This window comes from Hyperolius riggenbachi, chromosome 8, assembly GCF_040937935.1.
Source record: "Hyperolius riggenbachi isolate aHypRig1 chromosome 8, aHypRig1.pri, whole genome shotgun sequence".
Classification (NCBI taxonomy): Eukaryota; Metazoa; Chordata; class Amphibia; order Anura; family Hyperoliidae; genus Hyperolius; species Hyperolius riggenbachi.
This window is the reverse complement of record NC_090653.1, coordinates 33,224,017-33,245,897: the sequence shown is the minus strand read 5'-3', so window position 1 is coordinate 33,245,897 and position 21,881 is coordinate 33,224,017. Positions and strand designations below refer to the sequence as shown.

The following is a 21,881-nucleotide window of genomic DNA, read 5'->3' as shown; positions in this document are numbered from 1 at the left end:
AAGTCAGTGTTCCTGCTTATGTCATATATCGGTTCATTGCCGATATATACATATGTTAGTCAGACGTTACAAATAGTTTCATTGATAGCTGTAATTGTAATACGCTAGGAAAACATACTTATTGTATATTTGTCTGTGTTACGTTCATCTATCTTGATCCTGCTATTTCCTGACTATCCTGTCCTGTCTTTGTGAGGCACGCCATCGCTGCAAACGCATTGGCTGCCTCATTCCAGTCTGTCTTGTTGTGGACGCTTGCTGTCACTAAGTAGTGGCTAGTTAAGCAAGTGTTCATTCTGTCTACCTGCCCTGATCTCCTCAGTTCTGGTTTATGCGCTCAGTGCTACTTTGCGCTGAGACGTTATTACGAAAGTGTTGTTTGTGGTTGTTCGGATCTGCACCGGCTCTGTGCACCACAATCTCCTATTGGAGTCAGTCCTCTCCTCCACTAAACTGGGGATATCCTGATTCCTTGTGCTGGTGTGTGTACTTCCTTCACGTCAGCTTATGTGTTGCATGCTGACTGTGGGGATTACACCTCCAAGCTTAACACCCTCACCTACTGTATCAATGCCTAACCCTTAAAGGAAAACTGTAGTGAGAGGTATATGGAGGCTGCCATATTTATTTCCTTTTAAGCAATTCCAGTTGCCTGGCTATTCAGCTAATCCTCTGCCTCTAATACTTTCAGCCATAGGCCCTGAACAAGCATGCAGCAGATCAGGTGTTTCTGACAAATTTAGACAGATATGACAAGATTAGCTGCATGCTTGTTTCTGGTGTGATTCAGACACTTCTTTAGGCAAATAGACCATCAGGGCTGCCAGGCAACTGGTATTGCTTAAAAGGAAATAAATATGGCAGCCTCCATATCCCTCTCACTACAGTTCTCCTTTAACAGCCCTCACCTACACCTAACCCTCCCCTATCTATGCGCTCTCAGTTAACAAACATTCTGTAGAGCTGCACCTGACAGCACTAAAGATGTCGCCACTTGTGATACATTTCAGAATGTAAATCAGGGAGAGCAAAAAAGACTAAATAATTTGTAAGTAAAGTAATATTCCATTGTATTGTATCACTACATTATTTTCAGTACAGTTCCTCTTAAAGTGCACCTGAGCAGTGCGGCCGCGCTCATTCACAGACGGGAGCGCGGAAGTGGGCTCCGGCGACCAGCGGTGGGCTCAAGAAAGATCAGAGGTAAGTATGTACCCTTTTGATTTCATAAAGTTACAGGTTCCCTTTAAGACGGTGGACAGCTGTGTGTCACAGACAATTGCTTGTGGAAGAGGCAGAGAGCGGCATGCATATAATAATCTGCTGACCATTATTTCATTAGTCTACGGCAAAACTTGAAGTCCTGCAGAAGCCGAAATGTATCTCTCCAGCTCAATCAGTGAGTTCCTGAAATACCTCCAGCCAGCCAGTGTGAGGGATAATGTTTCCGACAGCACATGGAAAAGCAGAAGGAATACTTTATCCCCTTTCTTTCCACCGCGGGAACACATGGACAGATGACAGATGCTTCACCTTGTCTGGATTCCGCAGAGTAACAACCTGTAACTTCTCCTCCTTCCCCTCCTTACAATCCCAGCTCACAGGACAAGAGTCACCGCCATCAACTATAACCTGCACACTCACAGGACAAGAGTCACCGCCATCAACTATAACCTGCACACTCACAGGACAACAGTCACTGCCATCAACTATAACCTGCACACTCACAGGACAAGAGTCACCGCCATCAACTATAACCTGCACACTCACAGGACAAGAGTCACCGCCATCAACTATAACCTGCACACTCACAGGACAAGAGTCACCGCCATCAACTATAACCTGCACACTCACAGGACAAGAGTCACCGCCATCAACTATAACCTGCACACTCACAGGACAAGAGTCACCGCCATCAACTATAACCTGCACACTCACAGGACAAGAGTCACCGCCATCAACTACAACCTGCACACTCACAGGACAAGAGTCACCGCCATCAACTATAACCTGCACACTCACAGGACAAGAGTCACCGCCATCAACTATAACCTGCACACTCACAGGACAAGAGTCACCGCCATCAACTACAACCTGCACACTCACAGGACAAGAGTCACCGCCATCAACTATAACCTGCACACTCACAGGACAAGAGTCACCGCCATCAACTATAACCTGCACACTCACAGGACAAGAGTCACCACCATCAACTATAACCTGCACACTCACAGGACAAGAGTCCCCGCCATCACCTATAACCTGCACACTCACAGGACAAGAGTCACCGCCATCACCTATAACCTGCACACTCACAGGACAAGAGTCACCGCCATCAACTATAACCTGCACACTCACAGGACAAGAGTCACCGCCATCAACTATAACCTGCACACTCACAGGACAAGAGTCACCACCATCAACTATAACCTGCACACTCACAGGACAAGAGTCACCACCATCAACTATAACCTGCACACTCACAGGACAAGAGTCACCACCATCAACTATAACCTGCACACTCACAGGACAAGAGTCACCGCCATCAACTATAACCTGCACGCTTACAGGACAAGAGTCACCGCCATCAACTATAACCTGCACACTCACAGGACAAGAGTTACTGACATCAACTAAAACCTGCACACTCACAGGACAAGAGTCACCGCCATCAACTACAACCTGCACACTCACAGGACAAGAGTCACCGCCATCAACTATAACCTGCACACTCACAGGACAAGAGTCACCGCCATCAACTATAACCTGCACACTCACAGGACAAGAGTCACCGCCATCAACTATAACCTGCACACTCACAGGACAAGAGTCACCGCCATCAACTATAACCTGCACACTCACAGGACAAGAGTCACCGCCATCAACTACAACCTGCACACTCACAGGACAAGAGTCACCGCCATCAACTATAACCTGCACACTCACAGGACAAGAGTCACTGACATCAACTATAACCTGCACACTCACAGGACAAGAGTCACCGCCATCAACTATAACCTGCACACTCACAGGACAAGAGTCACTGACATCAACTACAACCTGCACACTCACAGGACAAGAGTCACCACCATCAACTACAACCTGCACACTCACAGGACAAGAGTCACCGCCATCAACTAAAACCTGCACACTCACAGGACAAGAGTCACCGCCATCAACTAAAACCTGCACACTCACAGGACAAGAGTCACTGACATCAACTATAACCTGCACACTCACAGGACAAGAGTCACTACCATCAACTAAAACTTGCACACTCACAGGACAAGAGTCACCACCATCGACTACAACCTGCACACTCACAGGACAAGAGTCACCACCATCAACTAAAACCTGCACACTCACAGGACAAGAGTCACTGACATCAACTAAAACTTGCACACTCACAGGACAAGAGTCACCGCCATCAACTATAACCTGCACACTCACAGGACAAGAGTCACCGCCATCAACTATAACCTGCACACTCACAGGACAGAGACACCGCCATCAACTACAACCTGCACACTCACAGGACAAGAGTCACCGCCATCAACTATAACCTGCACACTCACAGGACAGAGACACCGCCATCAACTACAACCTGCACACTCACAGGACAAGAGTCACCGCCATCAACTATAACCTGCACACTCACAGGACAAGAGTCACCGCCATCAACTACAACCTGCACACTCACAGGACAAGAGACACCGCCATCAACTATAACCTGCACACTCACAGGACAAGAGTCACCGCCATCAACTATAACCTGCACACTCACAGGACAAGAGTCACCGCCATCAACTACAACCTGCACACTCACAGGACAAGAGTCACCGCCATCAACTATAACCTGCACACTCACAGGACAAGAGTCACCACCATCAACTACAACCTGCACACTCACAGGACAAGAGTCACCGCCATCAACTACAACCTGCACACTCACAGGACAAGAGTCACCGCCATCAACTATAACCTGCACACTCACAGGACAAGAGTCACCGCCATCAACTAAAACCTGCACACTCACAGGACAAGAGTCACCGCCATCAACTAAAACCTGCACACTTACAGGACAAGAGTCACCGCCATCAACTATAACCTGCACACTCACAGGACAAGAGTCACCGCCATCAACTACAACCTGCACACTCACAGGACAAGAGTCACCGCCATCAACTATAACCTGCACACTCACAGGACAAGAGTCACCGCCATCAACTATAACCTGCACACTCACAGGACAAGAGTCACCACCATCAACTATAACCTGCACACTCACAGGACAAGAGTCCCCGCCATCACCTATAACCTGCACACTCACAGGACAAGAGTCACCGCCATCACCTATAACCTGCACACTCACAGGACAAGAGTCACCACCATCAACTATAACCTGCACACTCACAGGACAAGAGTCACCGCCATCAACTATAACCTGCACACTCACAGGACAAGAGTCACCGCCATCAACTATAACCTGCACGCTTACAGGACAAGAGTCACCGCCATCAACTATAACCTGCACACTCACAGGACAAGAGTCACTGACATCAACTATAACCTGCACACTCACAGGACAAGAGTCACCACCATCAACTATAACCTGCACACTCACAGGACAAGAGTTACTGACATCAACTAAAACCTGCACACTCACAGGACAAGAGTCACCGCCATCAACTACAACCTGCACACTCACAGGACAAGAGTCACCGCCATCAACTATAACCTGCACACTCACAGGACAAGAGTCACCGCCATCAACTATAACCTGCACACTCACAGGACAAGAGTCACCGCCATCAACTATAACCTGCACACTCACAGGACAAGAGTCACCGCCATCAACTATAACCTGCACACTCACAGGACAAGAGTCACCGCCATCAACTACAACCTGCACACTCACAGGACAAGAGTCACCGCCATCAACTATAACCTGCACACTCACAGGACAAGAGTCACTGACATCAACTATAACCTGCACACTCACAGGACAAGAGTCACCGCCATCAACTATAACCTGCACACTCACAGGACAAGAGTCACTGACATCAACTACAACCTGCACACTCACAGGACAAGAGTCACCACCATCAACTACAACCTGCACACTCACAGGACAAGAGTCACCGCCATCAACTAAAACCTGCACACTCACAGGACAAGAGTCACCGCCATCAACTAAAACCTGCACACTCACAGGACAAGAGTCACTGACATCAACTATAACCTGCACACTCACAGGACAAGAGTCACTACCATCAACTAAAACTTGCACACTCACAGGACAAGAGTCACCGCCATCAACTATAACCTGCACACTCACAGGACAAGAGTCACCGCCATCAACTATAACCTGCACACTCACAGGACAAGAGTCACCGCCATCAACTACAACCTGCACACTCACAGGACAAGAGACACCGCCATCAACTATAACCTGCACACTCACAGGACAAGAGTCACCGCCATCAACTATAACCTGCACACTCACAGGACAAGAGTCACCGCCATCAACTATAACCTGCACACTCACAGGACAAGAGTCACCACCATCAACTAAAACCTGCACACTTACAGGACAAGAGTCACCGCCATCAACTATAACCTGCACACTCACAGGACAAGAGTCACCGCCATCAACTATAACCTGCACACTCACAGGACAAGAGTCACCACCATCAACTACAACCTGCACACTCACAGGACAAGAGTCACCGCCATCAACTATAACCTGCACACTCACAGGACAACAGTCACTGCCATCAACTATAACCTGCACACTCACAGGACAAGAGTCACCGCCATCAACTACAACCTGCACACTCACAGGACAAGAGTCACCGCCATCAACTATAACCTGCACACTCACAGGACAAGAGTCACCGCCATCAACTATAACCTGCACACTCACAGGACAAGAGTCACCGCCATCAACTATAACCTGCACACTCACAGGACAAGAGTCACCGCCATCAACTATAACCTGCACACTCACAGGACAAGAGTCACCGCCATCAACTACAACCTGCACACTCACAGGACAAGAGTCACCGCCATCAACTATAACCTGCACACTCACAGGACAAGAGTCACCGCCATCAACTATAACCTGCACACTCACAGGACAAGAGTCACCACCATCAACTATAACCTGCACACTCACAGGACAAGAGTCCCCGCCATCACCTATAACCTGCACACTCACAGGACAAGAGTCACCGCCATCACCTATAACCTGCACACTCACAGGACAAGAGTCACCGCCATCAACTATAACCTGCACACTCACAGGACAAGAGTCACCGCCATCAACTATAACCTGCACACTCACAGGACAAGAGTCACCACCATCAACTATAACCTGCACACTCACAGGACAAGAGTCACCACCATCAACTATAACCTGCACACTCACAGGACAAGAGTCACCACCATCAACTATAACCTGCACACTCACAGGACAAGAGTCACCGCCATCAACTATAACCTGCACGCTTACAGGACAAGAGTCACCGCCATCAACTATAACCTGCACACTCACAGGACAAGAGTTACTGACATCAACTAAAACCTGCACACTCACAGGACAAGAGTCACCGCCATCAACTACAACCTGCACACTCACAGGACAAGAGTCACCGCCATCAACTATAACCTGCACACTCACAGGACAAGAGTCACCGCCATCAACTATAACCTGCACACTCACAGGACAAGAGTCACCGCCATCAACTATAACCTGCACACTCACAGGACAAGAGTCACCGCCATCAACTATAACCTGCACACTCACAGGACAAGAGTCACCGCCATCAACTACAACCTGCACACTCACAGGACAAGAGTCACCGCCATCAACTATAACCTGCACACTCACAGGACAAGAGTCACTGACATCAACTATAACCTGCACACTCACAGGACAAGAGTCACCGCCATCAACTATAACCTGCACACTCACAGGACAAGAGTCACTGACATCAACTACAACCTGCACACTCACAGGACAAGAGTCACCACCATCAACTACAACCTGCACACTCACAGGACAAGAGTCACCGCCATCAACTAAAACCTGCACTCTCACAGGACAAGAGTCACCGCCATCAACTAAAACCTGCACACTCACAGGACAAGAGTCACTGACATCAACTATAACCTGCACACTCACAGGACAAGAGTCACTACCATCAACTAAAACTTGCACACTCACAGGACAAGAGTCACCACCATCGACTACAACCTGCACACTCACAGGACAAGAGTCACCACCATCAACTAAAACCTGCACACTCACAGGACAAGAGTCACTGACATCAACTATAACCTGCACACTCACAGGACAAGAGTCACTACCATCAACTAAAACTTGCACACTCACAGGACAAGAGTCACCGCCATCAACTATAACCTGCACACTCACAGGACAAGAGTCACCGCCATCAACTATAACCTGCACACTCACAGGACAGAGACACCGCCATCAACTACAACCTGCACACTCACAGGACAAGAGTCACCGCCATCAACTATAACCTGCACACTCACAGGACAAGAGTCACCGCCATCAACTACAACCTGCACACTCACAGGACAAGAGACACCGCCATCAACTATAACCTGCACACTCACAGGACAAGAGTCACCGCCATCAACTATAACCTGCACACTCACAGGACAAGAGTCACCGCCATCAACTACAACCTGCACACTCACAGGACAAGAGTCACCGCCATCAACTATAACCTGCACACTCACAGGACAAGAGTCACCACCATCAACTACAACCTGCACACTCACAGGACAAGAGTCACCGCCATCAACTACAACCTGCACACTCACAGGACAAGAGTCACCGCCATCAACTATAACCTGCACACTCACAGGACAAGAGTCACCGCCATCAACTAAAACCTGCACACTCACAGGACAAGAGTCACCGCCATCAACTAAAACCTGCACACTTACAGGACAAGAGTCACCGCCATCAACTATAACCTGCACACTCACAGGACAAGAGTCACCGCCATCAACTACAACCTGCACACTCACAGGACAAGAGTCACCGCCATCAACTATAACCTGCACACTCACAGGACAAGAGTCACCGCCATCAACTATAACCTGCACACTCACAGGACAAGAGTCACCACCATCAACTATAACCTGCACACTCACAGGACAAGAGTCCCCGCCATCACCTATAACCTGCACACTCACAGGACAAGAGTCACCGCCATCACCTATAACCTGCACACTCACAGGACAAGAGTCACCGCCATCAACTATAACCTGCACACTCACAGGACAAGAGTCACCGCCATCAACTATAACCTGCACACTCACAGGACAAGAGTCACCGCCATCAACTATAACCTGCACGCTTACAGTACAAGAGTCACCGCCATCAACTATAACCTGCACACTCACAGGACAAGAGTCACTGACATCAACTATAACCTGCACACTCACAGGACAAGAGTCACCACCATCAACTATAACCTGCACACTCACAGGACAAGAGTTACTGACATCAACTAAAACCTGCACACTCACAGGACAAGAGTCACCGCCATCAACTACAACCTGCACACTCACAGGACAAGAGTCACCGCCATCAACTATAACCTGCACACTCACAGGACAAGAGTCACCGCCATCAACTATAACCTGCACACTCACAGGACAAGAGTCACCGCCATCAACTATAACCTGCACACTCACAGGACAAGAGTCACCGCCATCAACTATAACCTGCACACTCACAGGACAAGAGTCACCGCCATCAACTACAACCTGCACACTCACAGGACAAGAGTCACCGCCATCAACTATAACCTGCACACTCACAGGACAAGAGTCACTGACATCAACTATAACCTGCACACTCACAGGACAAGAGTCACCGCCATCAACTATAACCTGCACACTCACAGGACAAGAGTCACTGACATCAACTACAACCTGCACACTCACAGGACAAGAGTCACCACCATCAACTACAACCTGCACACTCACAGGACAAGAGTCACCGCCATCAACTAAAACCTGCACACTCACAGGACAAGAGTCACCGCCATCAACTAAAACCTGCACACTCACAGGACAAGAGTCACTGACATCAACTATAACCTGCACACTCACAGGACAAGAGTCACTACCATCAACTAAAACTTGCACACTCACAGGACAAGAGTCACCGCCATCAACTATAACCTGCACACTCACAGGACAAGAGTCACCGCCATCAACTATAACCTGCACACTCACAGGACAAGAGTCACCGCCATCAACTACAACCTGCACACTCACAGGACAAGAGACACCGCCATCAACTATAACCTGCACACTCACAGGACAAGAGTCACCGCCATCAACTATAACCTGCACACTCACAGGACAAGAGTCACCGCCATCAACTATAACCTGCACACTCACAGGACAAGAGTCACCACCATCAACTAAAACCTGCACACTTACAGGACAAGAGTCACCGCCATCAACTATAACCTGCACACTCACAGGACAAGAGTCACCGCCATCAACTATAACCTGCACACTCACAGGACAAGAGTCACTGCCATCAACTATAACCTGCACACTCACAGGACAAGAGTCACCACCATCAACTATAACCTGCACACTCACAGGACAAGAGTCACTGCCATCAACTATAACCTGCACACTCACAGGACAACAGTCACTGCCATCAACTATAACCTGCACACTCACAGGACAGAGACACCGCCATCAACTACAACCTGCACACTCACAGGACAAGAGTCACCGCCATCAACTATAACCTGCACACTCACAGGACAAGAGTCACCGCCATCAACTACAACCTGCACACTCACAGGACAAGAGTCACCGCCATCAACTACAACCTGCACACTCACAGGACAAGAGTCACCGCCATCAACTATAACCTGCACACTCACAGGACAAGAGTCACCGCCATCAACTATAACCTGCACACTTACAGGACAAGAGTCACCGCCATCAACTATAACCTGCACACTCACAGGACAAGAGTCACCGCCATCAACTATAACCTGCACACTCACAGGACAAGAGTCACCGCCATCAACTATAACCTGCACACTCACAGGACAAGAGTCACCGCCATCAACTATAACCTGCACACTCACAGGACAAGAGTCACCGCCATCAACTATAACCTGCACACTCACAGGACAAGAGTCACCGCCATCAACTATAACCTGCACACTCACAGGACAAGAGTCACCGCCATCAACTAAAACCTGCACACTCACAGGACAAGAGTCACTGACATCAACTATAACCTGCACACTCACAGGACAAGAGTCACCGCCATCAACTATAACCTGCACACTCACAGGACAAGAGTCACCGCCATCAACTAAAACCTGCACACTTACAGGACAAGAGTCACCGCCATCAACTATAACCTGCACACTCACAGGACAAGAGTCACCGCCATCAACTACAACCTGCACACTCACAGGACAAGAGTCACCGCCATCAACTATAACCTGCACACTCACAGGACAAGAGTCACCGCCATCAACTATAACCTGCACACTCACAGGACAAGAGTCACCACCATCAACTATAACCTGCACACTCACAGGACAAGAGTCACCGCCATCAACTATAACCTGCACACTCACAGGACAAGAGTCACCGCCATCAACTATAACCTGCACACTCACAGGACAAGAGTCACCGCCATCAACTATAACCTGCACACTCACAGGACAAGAGTCACCGCCATCAACTATAACCTGCACACTCACAGGACAAGAGTCACCGCCATCAACTATAACCTGCACACTCACAGGACAAGAGTCACCGCCATCACCTATAACCTGCACGCTTACAGGACAAGAGTCACCGCCATCAACTAAAACCTGCACACTCACAGGACAAGAGTCACCGCCATCAACTAAAACCTGCACACTCACAGGACAAGAGTCACCACCATCAACTATAACCTGCACACTCACAGGACAAGAGTCACCGCCATCAACTATAACCTGCACACTCACAGGACAAGAGTCACCGCCATCAACTATAACCTGCACACTCACAGGACAAGAGTCACTGACATCAACTATAACCTGCACACTCACAGGACAAGAGTCACCACCATCAACTATAACCTGCACACTCACAGGACAAGAGTCACCACCATCAACTATAACCTGCACACTCACAGGACAGAGACACCGCCATCAACTACAACCTGCACACTCACAGGACAAGAGTCACCGCCATCAACTATAACCTGCACACTCACAGGACAAGAGTCACCGCCATCAACTATAACCTGCACACTCACAGGACAGAGACACCGCCATCAACTACAACCTGCACACTCACAGGACAAGAGTCACCGCCATCAACTACAACCTGCACACTCACAGGACAAGAGTCACCGCCATCAACTATAACCTGCACACTCACAGGACAAGAGTCACCGCCATCAACTATAACCTGCATGCTTACAGGACAAGAGTCACCGCCATCAACTAAAACCTGCACACTCACAGGACAAGAGTCACTGACATCAACTATAACCTGCACACTCACAGGACAAGAGTCACCACCATCAACTATAACCTGCACACTCACAGGACAAGAGTCACCGCCATCAACTATAACCTGCATGCTTACAGGACAAGAGTCACCGCCATCAACTACAACCTGCACACTCACAGGACAAGAGTCACCACCATCAACTATAACCTGCACACTCACAGGACAAGAGTCACCGCCATCAACTATAACCTGCACACTCACAGGACAAGAGTCACCGCCATCAACTATAACCTGCATGCTTACAGGACAAGAGTCACCACCATCAACTAAAACCTGCACACTCACAGGACAAGAGTCACCGCCATCAACTACAACCTGCACACTCACAGGACAAGAGTCACCGCCATCAACTATAACCTGCACACTCACAGGACAAGAGTCACCACCATCAACTACAACCTGCACACTCACAGGACAAGAGTCACCGCCATCAACTACAACCTGCACACTCACAGGACAAGAGTCACCGCCATCAACTACAACCTGCACACTCACAGGACAAGAGTCACCGCCATCAACTAAAACCTGCACACTCACAGGAAAACTACACTGATAGCTTCATAGCAAACCTGAGGCGAAAACAAACTTGTGAGATAATGAACTGTCTGTAATACGGATAATGAATAGAACGTTAGTAGCAAAAAAAAAAGTCTATTATTTTCATTTTCAGTTATATATATTTTTTTTATTTAACACTGCATCATACTGTTAAATTTGCAGTTTCAAAACCACACTCTGTCTTTTAAGCTATAAGGTCGCATTCACAATGGGACGTTGCGTTTCAATGCAACGTTAAAGTCGCAACATGTCTGCATTAAGAGGTAACGCACTGCAAGCAGTGAGTTACCACAACGCAACATTTTCAACGTGACTTTAAAGCCAATGGGTACCAATTTAAAAATAAAAAAGTCAGATACTCACCTAAGGAGAGGGAAGGCTCGATCCTAATGAGCCTTCCCTCTCCTCTCCCGGTGCCCTCGGTGCTGCGCTGGCTCCCCCGTTCGCGTCCGCCGCCGCAGGGACTTCGGGAGCACTCGGGCTTCCGAAGACGGGCCGCTCCATACTACGCACGCGCGAGTGTGTCATAGAGGGCGCTTGCGCATGCGTAGTATGGAGCGCCCCCGTCCTCGGGAGCCCGAGTGCTCCCGAAGGCTTCCGAAAGCTCCCGAAGGCTGCGGAAGTGGCAGTATTTGACCGAACTGGTCGAATACTGCTACGGGGGATCCTGCGCGGGACCGGGCACCGGGAGAGGAGAGGGAAGGCTCATTAGGACCGAGCCTTCCCGAGCTGACTTTTTTATTTTTAAATTGGTAAACATCGCACTGTGAACGACCCATAGGATTAGCATTGCAGTTTGGTAAGCTGCGTTATAAGACTGTATAACGCGCGACCATAACATCACACTGTGAATGCGACCTAAAGCAAAGCAGAAATAATGACCCTTTGAACTTTCCTGCAGTAAAAACTTATCTCAAGCTGTCTTTCACTGTTTCTTGGCTGTTTAAAGGACAACCGTAGTGAAAGGTATATGGAGGCTGACATTTTTATTTCCTTTTAAGCAATACCAGTTGCCTGGCAGCCCTACTGGTCTATTTGGCTGCAATAGTGTCTAAATCACACCTGAAACAAGCATGCAGCTAATCTTGTCAGATCTGACAAAAATGTCAGAAACACCTGATCTGCTGCATGCTTGTTCAGGGTCTATTACTAAATTTATTAGAGGCAGAGGATCAACAGGATAGCCAGTTAACTGGTACTGCTTAAAAGGAAATAAATATGGCAGCCTCCATATACCTCTCACTACAGTTGTCCTTAAAGTGCTTCAGCAAACAGAACTGTATTCAACCCAGTGGGCCGAATAGCTCAGAGAAGCTCTTTTGCATAGATGACAACTGAAGTTTCTTAACTCTTCCTGTACTGAAAAACAATAGGAGACTCTTCTCTTTGCTACTAATGTTCTATTTCTTAGCTGTACTACACATACAATTCATTATATCATAAGTTTATTTTTGCTTCAGTTTTGCTTTAGGGCCCTTTCACACGGGGAGGTGCAGTATTTTTACCACACCCCACGGCCGGGCAATGAAAGTCTATGGAGACTTTCATACATACGCGGTACGCGGTGACGTTTTCTCCGCATCCCTGACACAGGTCCAGAACTTTGTTACCGCGCGGCTCCTGCATCGAGTTGCGGCAATCTGCGTCGGCCCGAAAGTCATGTTAGTCTGTGGTGACGCATGGATTTTTTTAAAAAATTACTGACGCAATGTCGCGGTGCACATGCATGGAAGCATACGCTTCTGCATACCCGCAGCAGGAAGTGACAACAAGCGCACATCACTTCCTGCTTGGCCAGTGGCCAGACAGGGAACACGGCACAACAGCGCAGTGTTCCCTGAAGGCCTGTTTTTGACAGTGCGATGCGGCGCGTCGCCAACGCTGGTTTACAGTGTGAAGGGTAGATTTTCATATGAAGTACTCTGTCTCTTTATAACATTTGCAATAATGCTACAGGAAGTACTCATTTTAAACGTGTTTAATTTGTAACCGCTTGAAATAAAATGATTAAACAGACCAGTTATTGTGTTTCATTTTCATGAGTTGTTTAAAATAAATTGAGTTGTGCCGTTTTGCAGATGCTGGAATATGGCGAGCACAATACGGAAGGCTTCCGCCTCTCATGCATTTAGTGCTTAAAGAGAAACTCCGACCAAGAATTTAACTTTATCCCAATCAGCAGCTGATACCCCCTTTTACATGAGAAATCTATTTTTCACAAACGGACCATCAGGGGGCGCTGTATGGCTGATATTGTGGTGAAACCCCTCCCACAAAGAAATTCTGAGTACGTACTCTTGGCAGTTTCCTGAATGTGAACCCTGTTGCATTGTGGGAAATAGCTGTTTACAGCTGTTTCCAACTGCCAAAACAGCATGCAGCAGCTACATCACTTGCCAGCAGTAAAAATGTCATCATGTGATAAATGTCAGAATGTAAATCAGGGATTTAAAAGATTTTACAATGGCCCACACTGACTAAATCATTTATACATAATTATTGTAAAAATGAAGCACTTTTTTAATTACATTATTTTCACTGGAGTTCCTCTTTAACCTATTTTGGTTCCTGGACGTAAAAACTATGTCCAGGAACCATGCGCGCTGCCGCGCGCTCCCACGGCCGATCGCGCGCGTGCACGCGCACTCCCGGCCGCGGATTCGGTAGCCACGGAATCAATGTATCGGGCTATGGTACCCGATCACTGATTCCTCCCCCCCGCTGAAAAAGCGACAGCTTCTCTCGGAAGCTGTGCTTTTTCTGGCCGTTGCCTCCCCTCCGCGTCACTCTAAGCGTGAGTTACGCTTAGAGTGACGTCATGTAAACAAACTCATGGCCGCCATCTTGTGGCCAAAAAGTAAAACTACAACTAAATGTAAAAAAAAATTAAAACAACACACAATTACATTATAAAACTATAGTTTACATCCCACCCTCCCAAAAATACCCAAATAAAATGTTAAATATAAAAAAAAAACCATTACAATAAAAAAAAAAACATGTAAATATTTACCTAAGGGTCTAAACTTTTTAAATATCAATGTAAAGATGAAATATTTCTATATTTTTTTTATTTTAAACTTGTAAATAGTGATAGATGCAAAACGGAAAAAATGCACCTTTATTTCCAAATAAAATATTGTCGCCATACATTGTGATAGGGACATAATTTTAATGGTGTAATAACCGGGACATATGGGCAAATACAATACGTGAGTTTTAATTATGGAGGCATGTATTATTTTAAAACTATAATGGCTGAAAACTGAGAAATAATGATTTTTTTCCGTTTTTTTCTTATTCTACCTGTTTACAGTAAAGTGGCTCTTAGCAAAATGTACCACCCAAAGAAAGCCTAATTGGTGGCGGAAAAAACAAGATATAGATCAGTTCATTGTGATAAGTAGTGATAAAGTTATACGCTAATGAATGGGAGGTGAACATTTCTCAAGTGAAAACGACGGAATGCGAATGGGTTAAGGCCGGTTTCCCACTGTAAATTGGCGGTAGGGGTGCAGTGCGATCGGATGATTGCATAGCAACGCAATGCTAAAAATAGCCTTTGAAGATCTCAGTGTTACTGCGCGGTAATCCCCCTTCTGGCTAAAAGCCAAACAGGAAGTGAGGCTCTCTAGTGCTCCCTTCCTGTTGCAGAAATACAACATGTATTTAAAAAATACGGTTCCACGCATGTGCGCCGCAACACCGACGTGAAAACCATTTAAAACAACCTGCGTCTCCGTAGACTTGCATGACTTCCAGTCCGCCGCACGCGTTGCCCGATAACCCACGGATGCTCTTGCAGCAGATGCGCCACTCCTGACGCATTGCTTCGCCTCCACTGTGAAATGCGCACTAGACTTTAATTTCCCTAGCCCAGGGCTGGGTTTACCATAAGGCACTGTAGGCAAGTGTCTACAGGCGTCTGATGATGGAAAGGCAGCTCACTCCCCTCGTACCTCCCCCTCCTTCCTTCTCTATGCAGAGGCCTGAGCAGAGGGTAGGTAGATAAGAGGTTACTCACCCAGCTCTCGGCATTCCACTGACGAGTTCTCCCTTCAGTTGAGGGCATCACTAGCTGCTTAACCTCCCTGGCGGTACGCAGTTTCATATGCTGCGTCCGCGGGAGGATTTTTTTATTATAAAATTTGATTTAAATGCTTAAGCTAGCACTTTGCTAGCTAATTATGGCCCCCAAGTCCCCTAGACCGCTCTGATCCCCTCGGCCGCCGCCGGCAATATTTACCCGTCGGCGATCCTGCGAGAGCCGCAGCTTCACTGTTTAGCTTGCCACAATCGGACATGACGTCATCAACGTCATGCGCAGTCCCGATCCTCCCCATAGCGAAGCCTGGAGCTGATTGGGAGGCGGCGCCATCCCTGGGGGTACGTATAATCGGTGATCGGGGGAGAGCGGAGAAAGGAAATAAAATCTTCAGTTGCCCTTTAAGTATTGTTTCAGTTAAAAGTTTTATATGTACACATAGGACTTTTATCAATTGATTGAGTGATTCTTTTTTCAGCTCTATAATAGCCAAATGGCAAAAATGAAGCACCCACTGCCTAAATCTGGCGCTGCGCTTTGGATGTATTAAGGGCCCATTCACACTAGAAGTGTTTTTTCTGAGCGGTATGTGATTGATTAGCGTTTTTTTTAAAAACGCTCCCATTCACTTTCATCAAAATCGTGGAAAAATCTCTGCAATTTCGCAATCGAATATGCGAAAATCGCTGCAATTTTTTTGCGATTTTAATGAAAGTGAATGGGAGAGATTTTAAAAAATGATAATCAATCGCAAACAGCTCAGAAAAGCGCTTCTAGTGTGAATGGGCTTTAATAGCTGAACGCCAGTGCCTTGTTTTTCTATTGGACGTCAAAAATCCCTCTCGCCAAAACAAACCGCTTCTCTTCTAGGCTGTGGCCTCAGGCATGCGCCTTGTTTGGTTTCATAGTGACAGCATTTCCGGTTGCGCACAGTAAGGACACAGTGTGAGGACAAGAAATACCATGTTTGTAATTATGGGCTGTACTCAGGACACGTGGGGTCTGAGCTATTCTGGGCTGTGAAATTACAGGACATGGGCTGTGGGGTTAGAGTCGTTTTATGTCGGGGTCACCTGTGATTGCAGCATTACCTCTCTTCTGATAGCCAGTCCAGGTCCTAATCACTGTCATTGTCACTTGTCATGCCTTCTCACTGAGCCAGCAGCCGCCCAGACCCGAGCTATGGCAACAACACAGAGATCCACAGAATGTAAGTGTGGTTCCCTTCTCCCCATAATTATCATAAAACTCAGCTTACCAATGTTCTGGAGATCTGACATATGTTCCCTTAAATTACAGGGTCTCTCGCAGACACTCACAGTATGAGCCGCACAAATGAGTGGTGTCCTGGGCCTATAGATAGTTTAGGATATGTAAAATTAACTTTGTGAATGTATACTGACATAAAGCAGCACAGTCATCTAATTAGATTTATGAGCTCTGTAGCCAGCGGTGGACTTAAAGGGCTGCTCCGCTTTGGTTAAATATTTTGGTATGACATCAGCCAGTGCTACACAAGCCATTTTGTTACTAAAAATGATCTTTCCATTCCCACCTGCAGCTGCTATGATTTGCTGACGCCAGTAAGAAACTTCAAACTAAAGTTGGTTGAAACCATGGCAGCAGTACACAGTCTGGTATGCTGGACAAAACGCTAATTTCACTTGTGTCACTGATTCAGCACTTACCCAGAAGCCTACACAAATCAGGAAGTAACATTTCTGACTGTAGATTTACTGCAATGATCCAGTTATACTGTAAAACAGAGAAGAATGCAAATCCATGGGGTTTCTAGGGATGCCACATTTTTCTATACAAGGCAAGGCAAATAACTTTTATATTGCGCTTTTCTCCTGGCAGACTCAAAGCGCTTGAGCTGCAGCCACTAAGGGTGCGCTCAGTAGGCAACTGCAGTGTTAGGGAGTCGTGCTTCCATGACCGGGAGCGTTCTGTGCCTGCGCAGTACTACTGCGCAGAATGCTCCAGGCCATGGGAGCACAACAGGGGAATGCACGCAGTCAAACTGCGCATGTGCCGTCTGGAACCTTGTGGTGGATTTACTGGGCCGCCTACCAGAGGATCAAGATGGCCTGGGAGGCTGGTAAGGGAGCAATCGGCCTAAAGAGGGCTGGAGGAAGCCCCAGTTAATTTTTCCCCCCATTAGGTACAATTTAAAGGACAACTGAAGTGAGAGGCATATGGGAGTTGCCTTATTTTTTTTTTTTAAACAATACCAGTTGCCTGATTGTCCTGCTGACCTTTGGCTCCAGTAGTGTCTGAATAATTACACACCTGCATACCTCCCAACTTTATGAGATGAGAGAGAGGGACACTTAAGCCACGCCCCTGGTCATGCCCCCGTCACATCCCTAGTCATGCATATCATAAAGATTTCATAAGAAAAATATGTTGTTTTATAATTCAAATCACACTGGTCCTTTCTATCATGGTTCATTACCCTTCATATTAACATTTTAAAATTAGTATTATATCAATTTAAAGGATGTAAAAACAGTTTAGAGGCAATCAGACACATTTTTTAGTAGAGAAATATATATATTTACATGGAAAGAGGGACAAAATCCCGAAAGAGGGACAAATGGGGAGGAAAGAGGGCAGGGCCGACCCTAGACTTTTTGCCGCCTGAGGCAAATTTAGGAGAAAATTGCTGACGCCCCCGTCCGTGGGTGCGGGGGGGGGCGGCTGCCGAGCCAGAGGGGTAGCTGGCAGGTCGGGGGTATTGAGCCTAGCGGTGGGGAGGGGGGTCGGACCCCCCCTCCCTCGCCTGGGTCCCCCGATCTGCGCTCCCCTCCAGCTGTAATTAGGAAGCAGCCGCTTGCAGATCGTAAGAGGCACGGGCGGGAAGGACTCACCTTATCCGCGTTCCATCGTGCGCTCCACTGACGTCACTTCCTGCATCGCCGTCCACTTACAATACAGTGAGCGGCGATGCAGGAAGTGACGTCAGTGGAGCGCTCGCTGGAAAGCGGAAAAGGTGAGTCCTCCCTGCCCGTTGCCTCTTACGATCTGCAAGCGGCTGCTTCCTAATTACAGCTGGAGGGGAGCGTAGATCGGGGGACCCAGGCGAGGGAGGGGGGGTCCGACCCCCCTCCCCACCGCTAGGCCCAATACCCCCGACCTGCCCGCTACCTTGGGCGGGTGCCGCCCCTAGATGTTTGCCGCCTGAGGCAAATGTTTCACCCCGCCTCATGAGCGGGCCGGCCCTGAAAGAGGGACAGGGCTCCCAAAGAGGGACAGTTGGGAGCTATGCACCTGGAACAACAGTGCAACAAATCCAATCAAACTTTAGTCAGAAATATATGACGATCTACATGCTTGTCCAGAATCCCTGGTTAAAAGTATTAGAGGCAGAAGACCAGCAGGTCAGTCAGCTTTATGGTGTCCTCTAATGAGCTGAAAGCATTTACAGATATAATGTGTAATAAGCACTTACCAGTGTCCTGTTTACCTAACTGTGGCCTGTAGATCTTGTAGGTCATGTTCAGTCTCTCATGAGGAACAGGAAGTCTGTGGCTCTGCGCCCTGCATTTGCCTTCCTCTGGGTATTGGGAACTGACTGTTGGTTCCCAAGAAGTGTGTTAGAATTCCAATGTTTACAGAGCTGCACATGAAACAAGGAATATGACTGGTTGCTATGGGCAACCTGTATAAATAAATCTCACACATAAGGCCCTGGGGTACAAGTTTTACCCCTCTGAGAGGAAAAGCTGATCAAGGTTACCTAGGAAGAACTATTGCTCACTAATCCTGTCACCAATGTCACATGGCTAGAGATGGTGACAGCAGACCAATGAGAACAGCTAGTGAAGTAGGAAGGGGCGGGCACAATTTATGGCTCAGGCTGAAGTGTTATCTCATATGCTTAAATGGAACCTGAAGTGAGTAAAAATATTTAAAGGAGTTCTTTCGCGAAAAACGTAGGCAGTTAAAAAATGTGACAGATGACAGGTTTTGGGCCAGTCCATCTTTTTAAGGGGGATTCTCAGGGCTTTCTTTGTTTTCAACAGCATTTCCTGAACAACAGTTGCAAAATCTAACTGACATAATAGTGTGCAAGTGATTAGGGAGGCCGGTTGGTATCTTGCTATTTTGGCAGTTAAACTGCTGTTCAGGAAATGCTGTTGAAAACAAAGAAATCCCTGAGAATCCCCCTTAAAAAGATGGACTGGCCCAAAACCTGTCATCTGTCACATTTTCTAACTGCCTACTTTTTTGGCGAAAGATCCCCTTTAACACACATAATGTAGCTGCAAATGAATATTACATACTAACCTCACCGTCAGTTCCTCTCAGAAGCTCACCATTTTCTTCTTACAGTGATCCCTTCCAGTTCTGACAATATTTTGTCAAAACTGAAATATACCAGTGGCTGTCAGTTATATATCAGCAGCTGTCAGTTACAACTGAATGTGCAAGGTAATGTTGTGGGTGATATTACAGTTTAACAGTGTGCTGATCAGGAAGCTAATATGGGGTAATGGCCATTTTTAAAATGGAGGACGGAGAATTCCATTTATCACAGCGGACAAATGGGACGCAGGAGAGGAGAAGGTGATTGAGGAGTAGACTGCACAGGAGGTAAGTATGACCTGTGTATGGTTATTTTGACTTTTTATTTTCAGTTCAGGTTATCTTTAAAGGTGCTGAATAAAGGTTTACATGATCTGATAATTGTGATTGCAAAGAAATGGTCGATCAGGCTCATAAACAGGATAAATATTGATACTTACTGTAAGTGACGGGGAAAAAAAGTAATTTATAGTGAATTTTACTGTGGGAGAAATGTAAATTTCTATGTATGTATTTTAAAGAGGAACTGCAGTGAAAATAAGATAATGAATACAATTGCTTATTGTTTACAGTATTATTTACTATTTATAGATTACATATAATTTAGTCTGTGTTTGCTCAGTGTAAAATCTTTCCTCTCACTTATTTACGTTCTGAAATTTATCACAGGTGGAGACATCTTTAGTTCTGCCAGGTGATCTGTACGGAATGTTTGTTACTGAGAGTTCTATTCACAGAGGGAGATGCTGGTTGCTTGGCAGTTGGAAAAAGCTGTTATTTCCCACAATGCAACGTTGTTTACAGACAGCAAACTCTCAGAACCATGGTCATGACATTAACATCACACTGTGGGAGGGGTTTGGCCACAATATCAGCCATACAAAGCCCCCTTATGATCCGTTTGAGAAAAGGTAAAGATTCTCATGTGAAAGGGGGTATCAGCTACTGATTGGAATAAAGTTCAATCCTTAGTTAACATTCCTCTTTAAATTTTGCTAATTTTTGCAATGGGTGTCACAGTTTTGTTTTTCTCTCCTCAGAGGCAGCTGCAGCCTCCGTGGATCTATATTCTCTGAGTCACACATCCAGCGGCTTCCCATCACCATGAACCTTATTTACAAAACGATGTGAGGCAAGAATGCTCTCGCATAACACCCCGCCACCAATCAGATCGGCGCGCTCCCGTCCGTTGTCGTTCTCCGCTGCAGGTGGGAATCTGATTGGCTGCTTGGAATGGTTTGAAGCAGTCCTGACCTCAGACAGTTATATAAATAAGCCTCCATATCCCGTATTATGGAATTCCACAGCTTCAAAACAAGGCAGGAAAGACATTCTTTCACTCCTGATGGCGTCATCATTCCAGGCC

General features: G+C 47.0%; 1 protein-coding gene across 1 annotated transcript in view; it reads right to left on the bottom strand.

Moving 5' to 3' along the window:
• Positions 1 to 19,983, bottom strand: part of COL11A2 (collagen type XI alpha 2 chain) — a 235,462-nt gene extending 215,479 nt beyond the window's left edge. The window contains exon 1 of the mRNA XM_068250195.1: positions 19,659 to 19,983. Within this exon, the coding sequence (XP_068106296.1) occupies positions 19,659 to 19,704 (46 nt within the window). The 5' untranslated portion in view covers positions 19,705 to 19,983. The remainder of the gene's footprint in view (positions 1 to 19,658) is intronic.
• Positions 19,984 to 21,881: the final 1,898 nt, after the last annotated feature.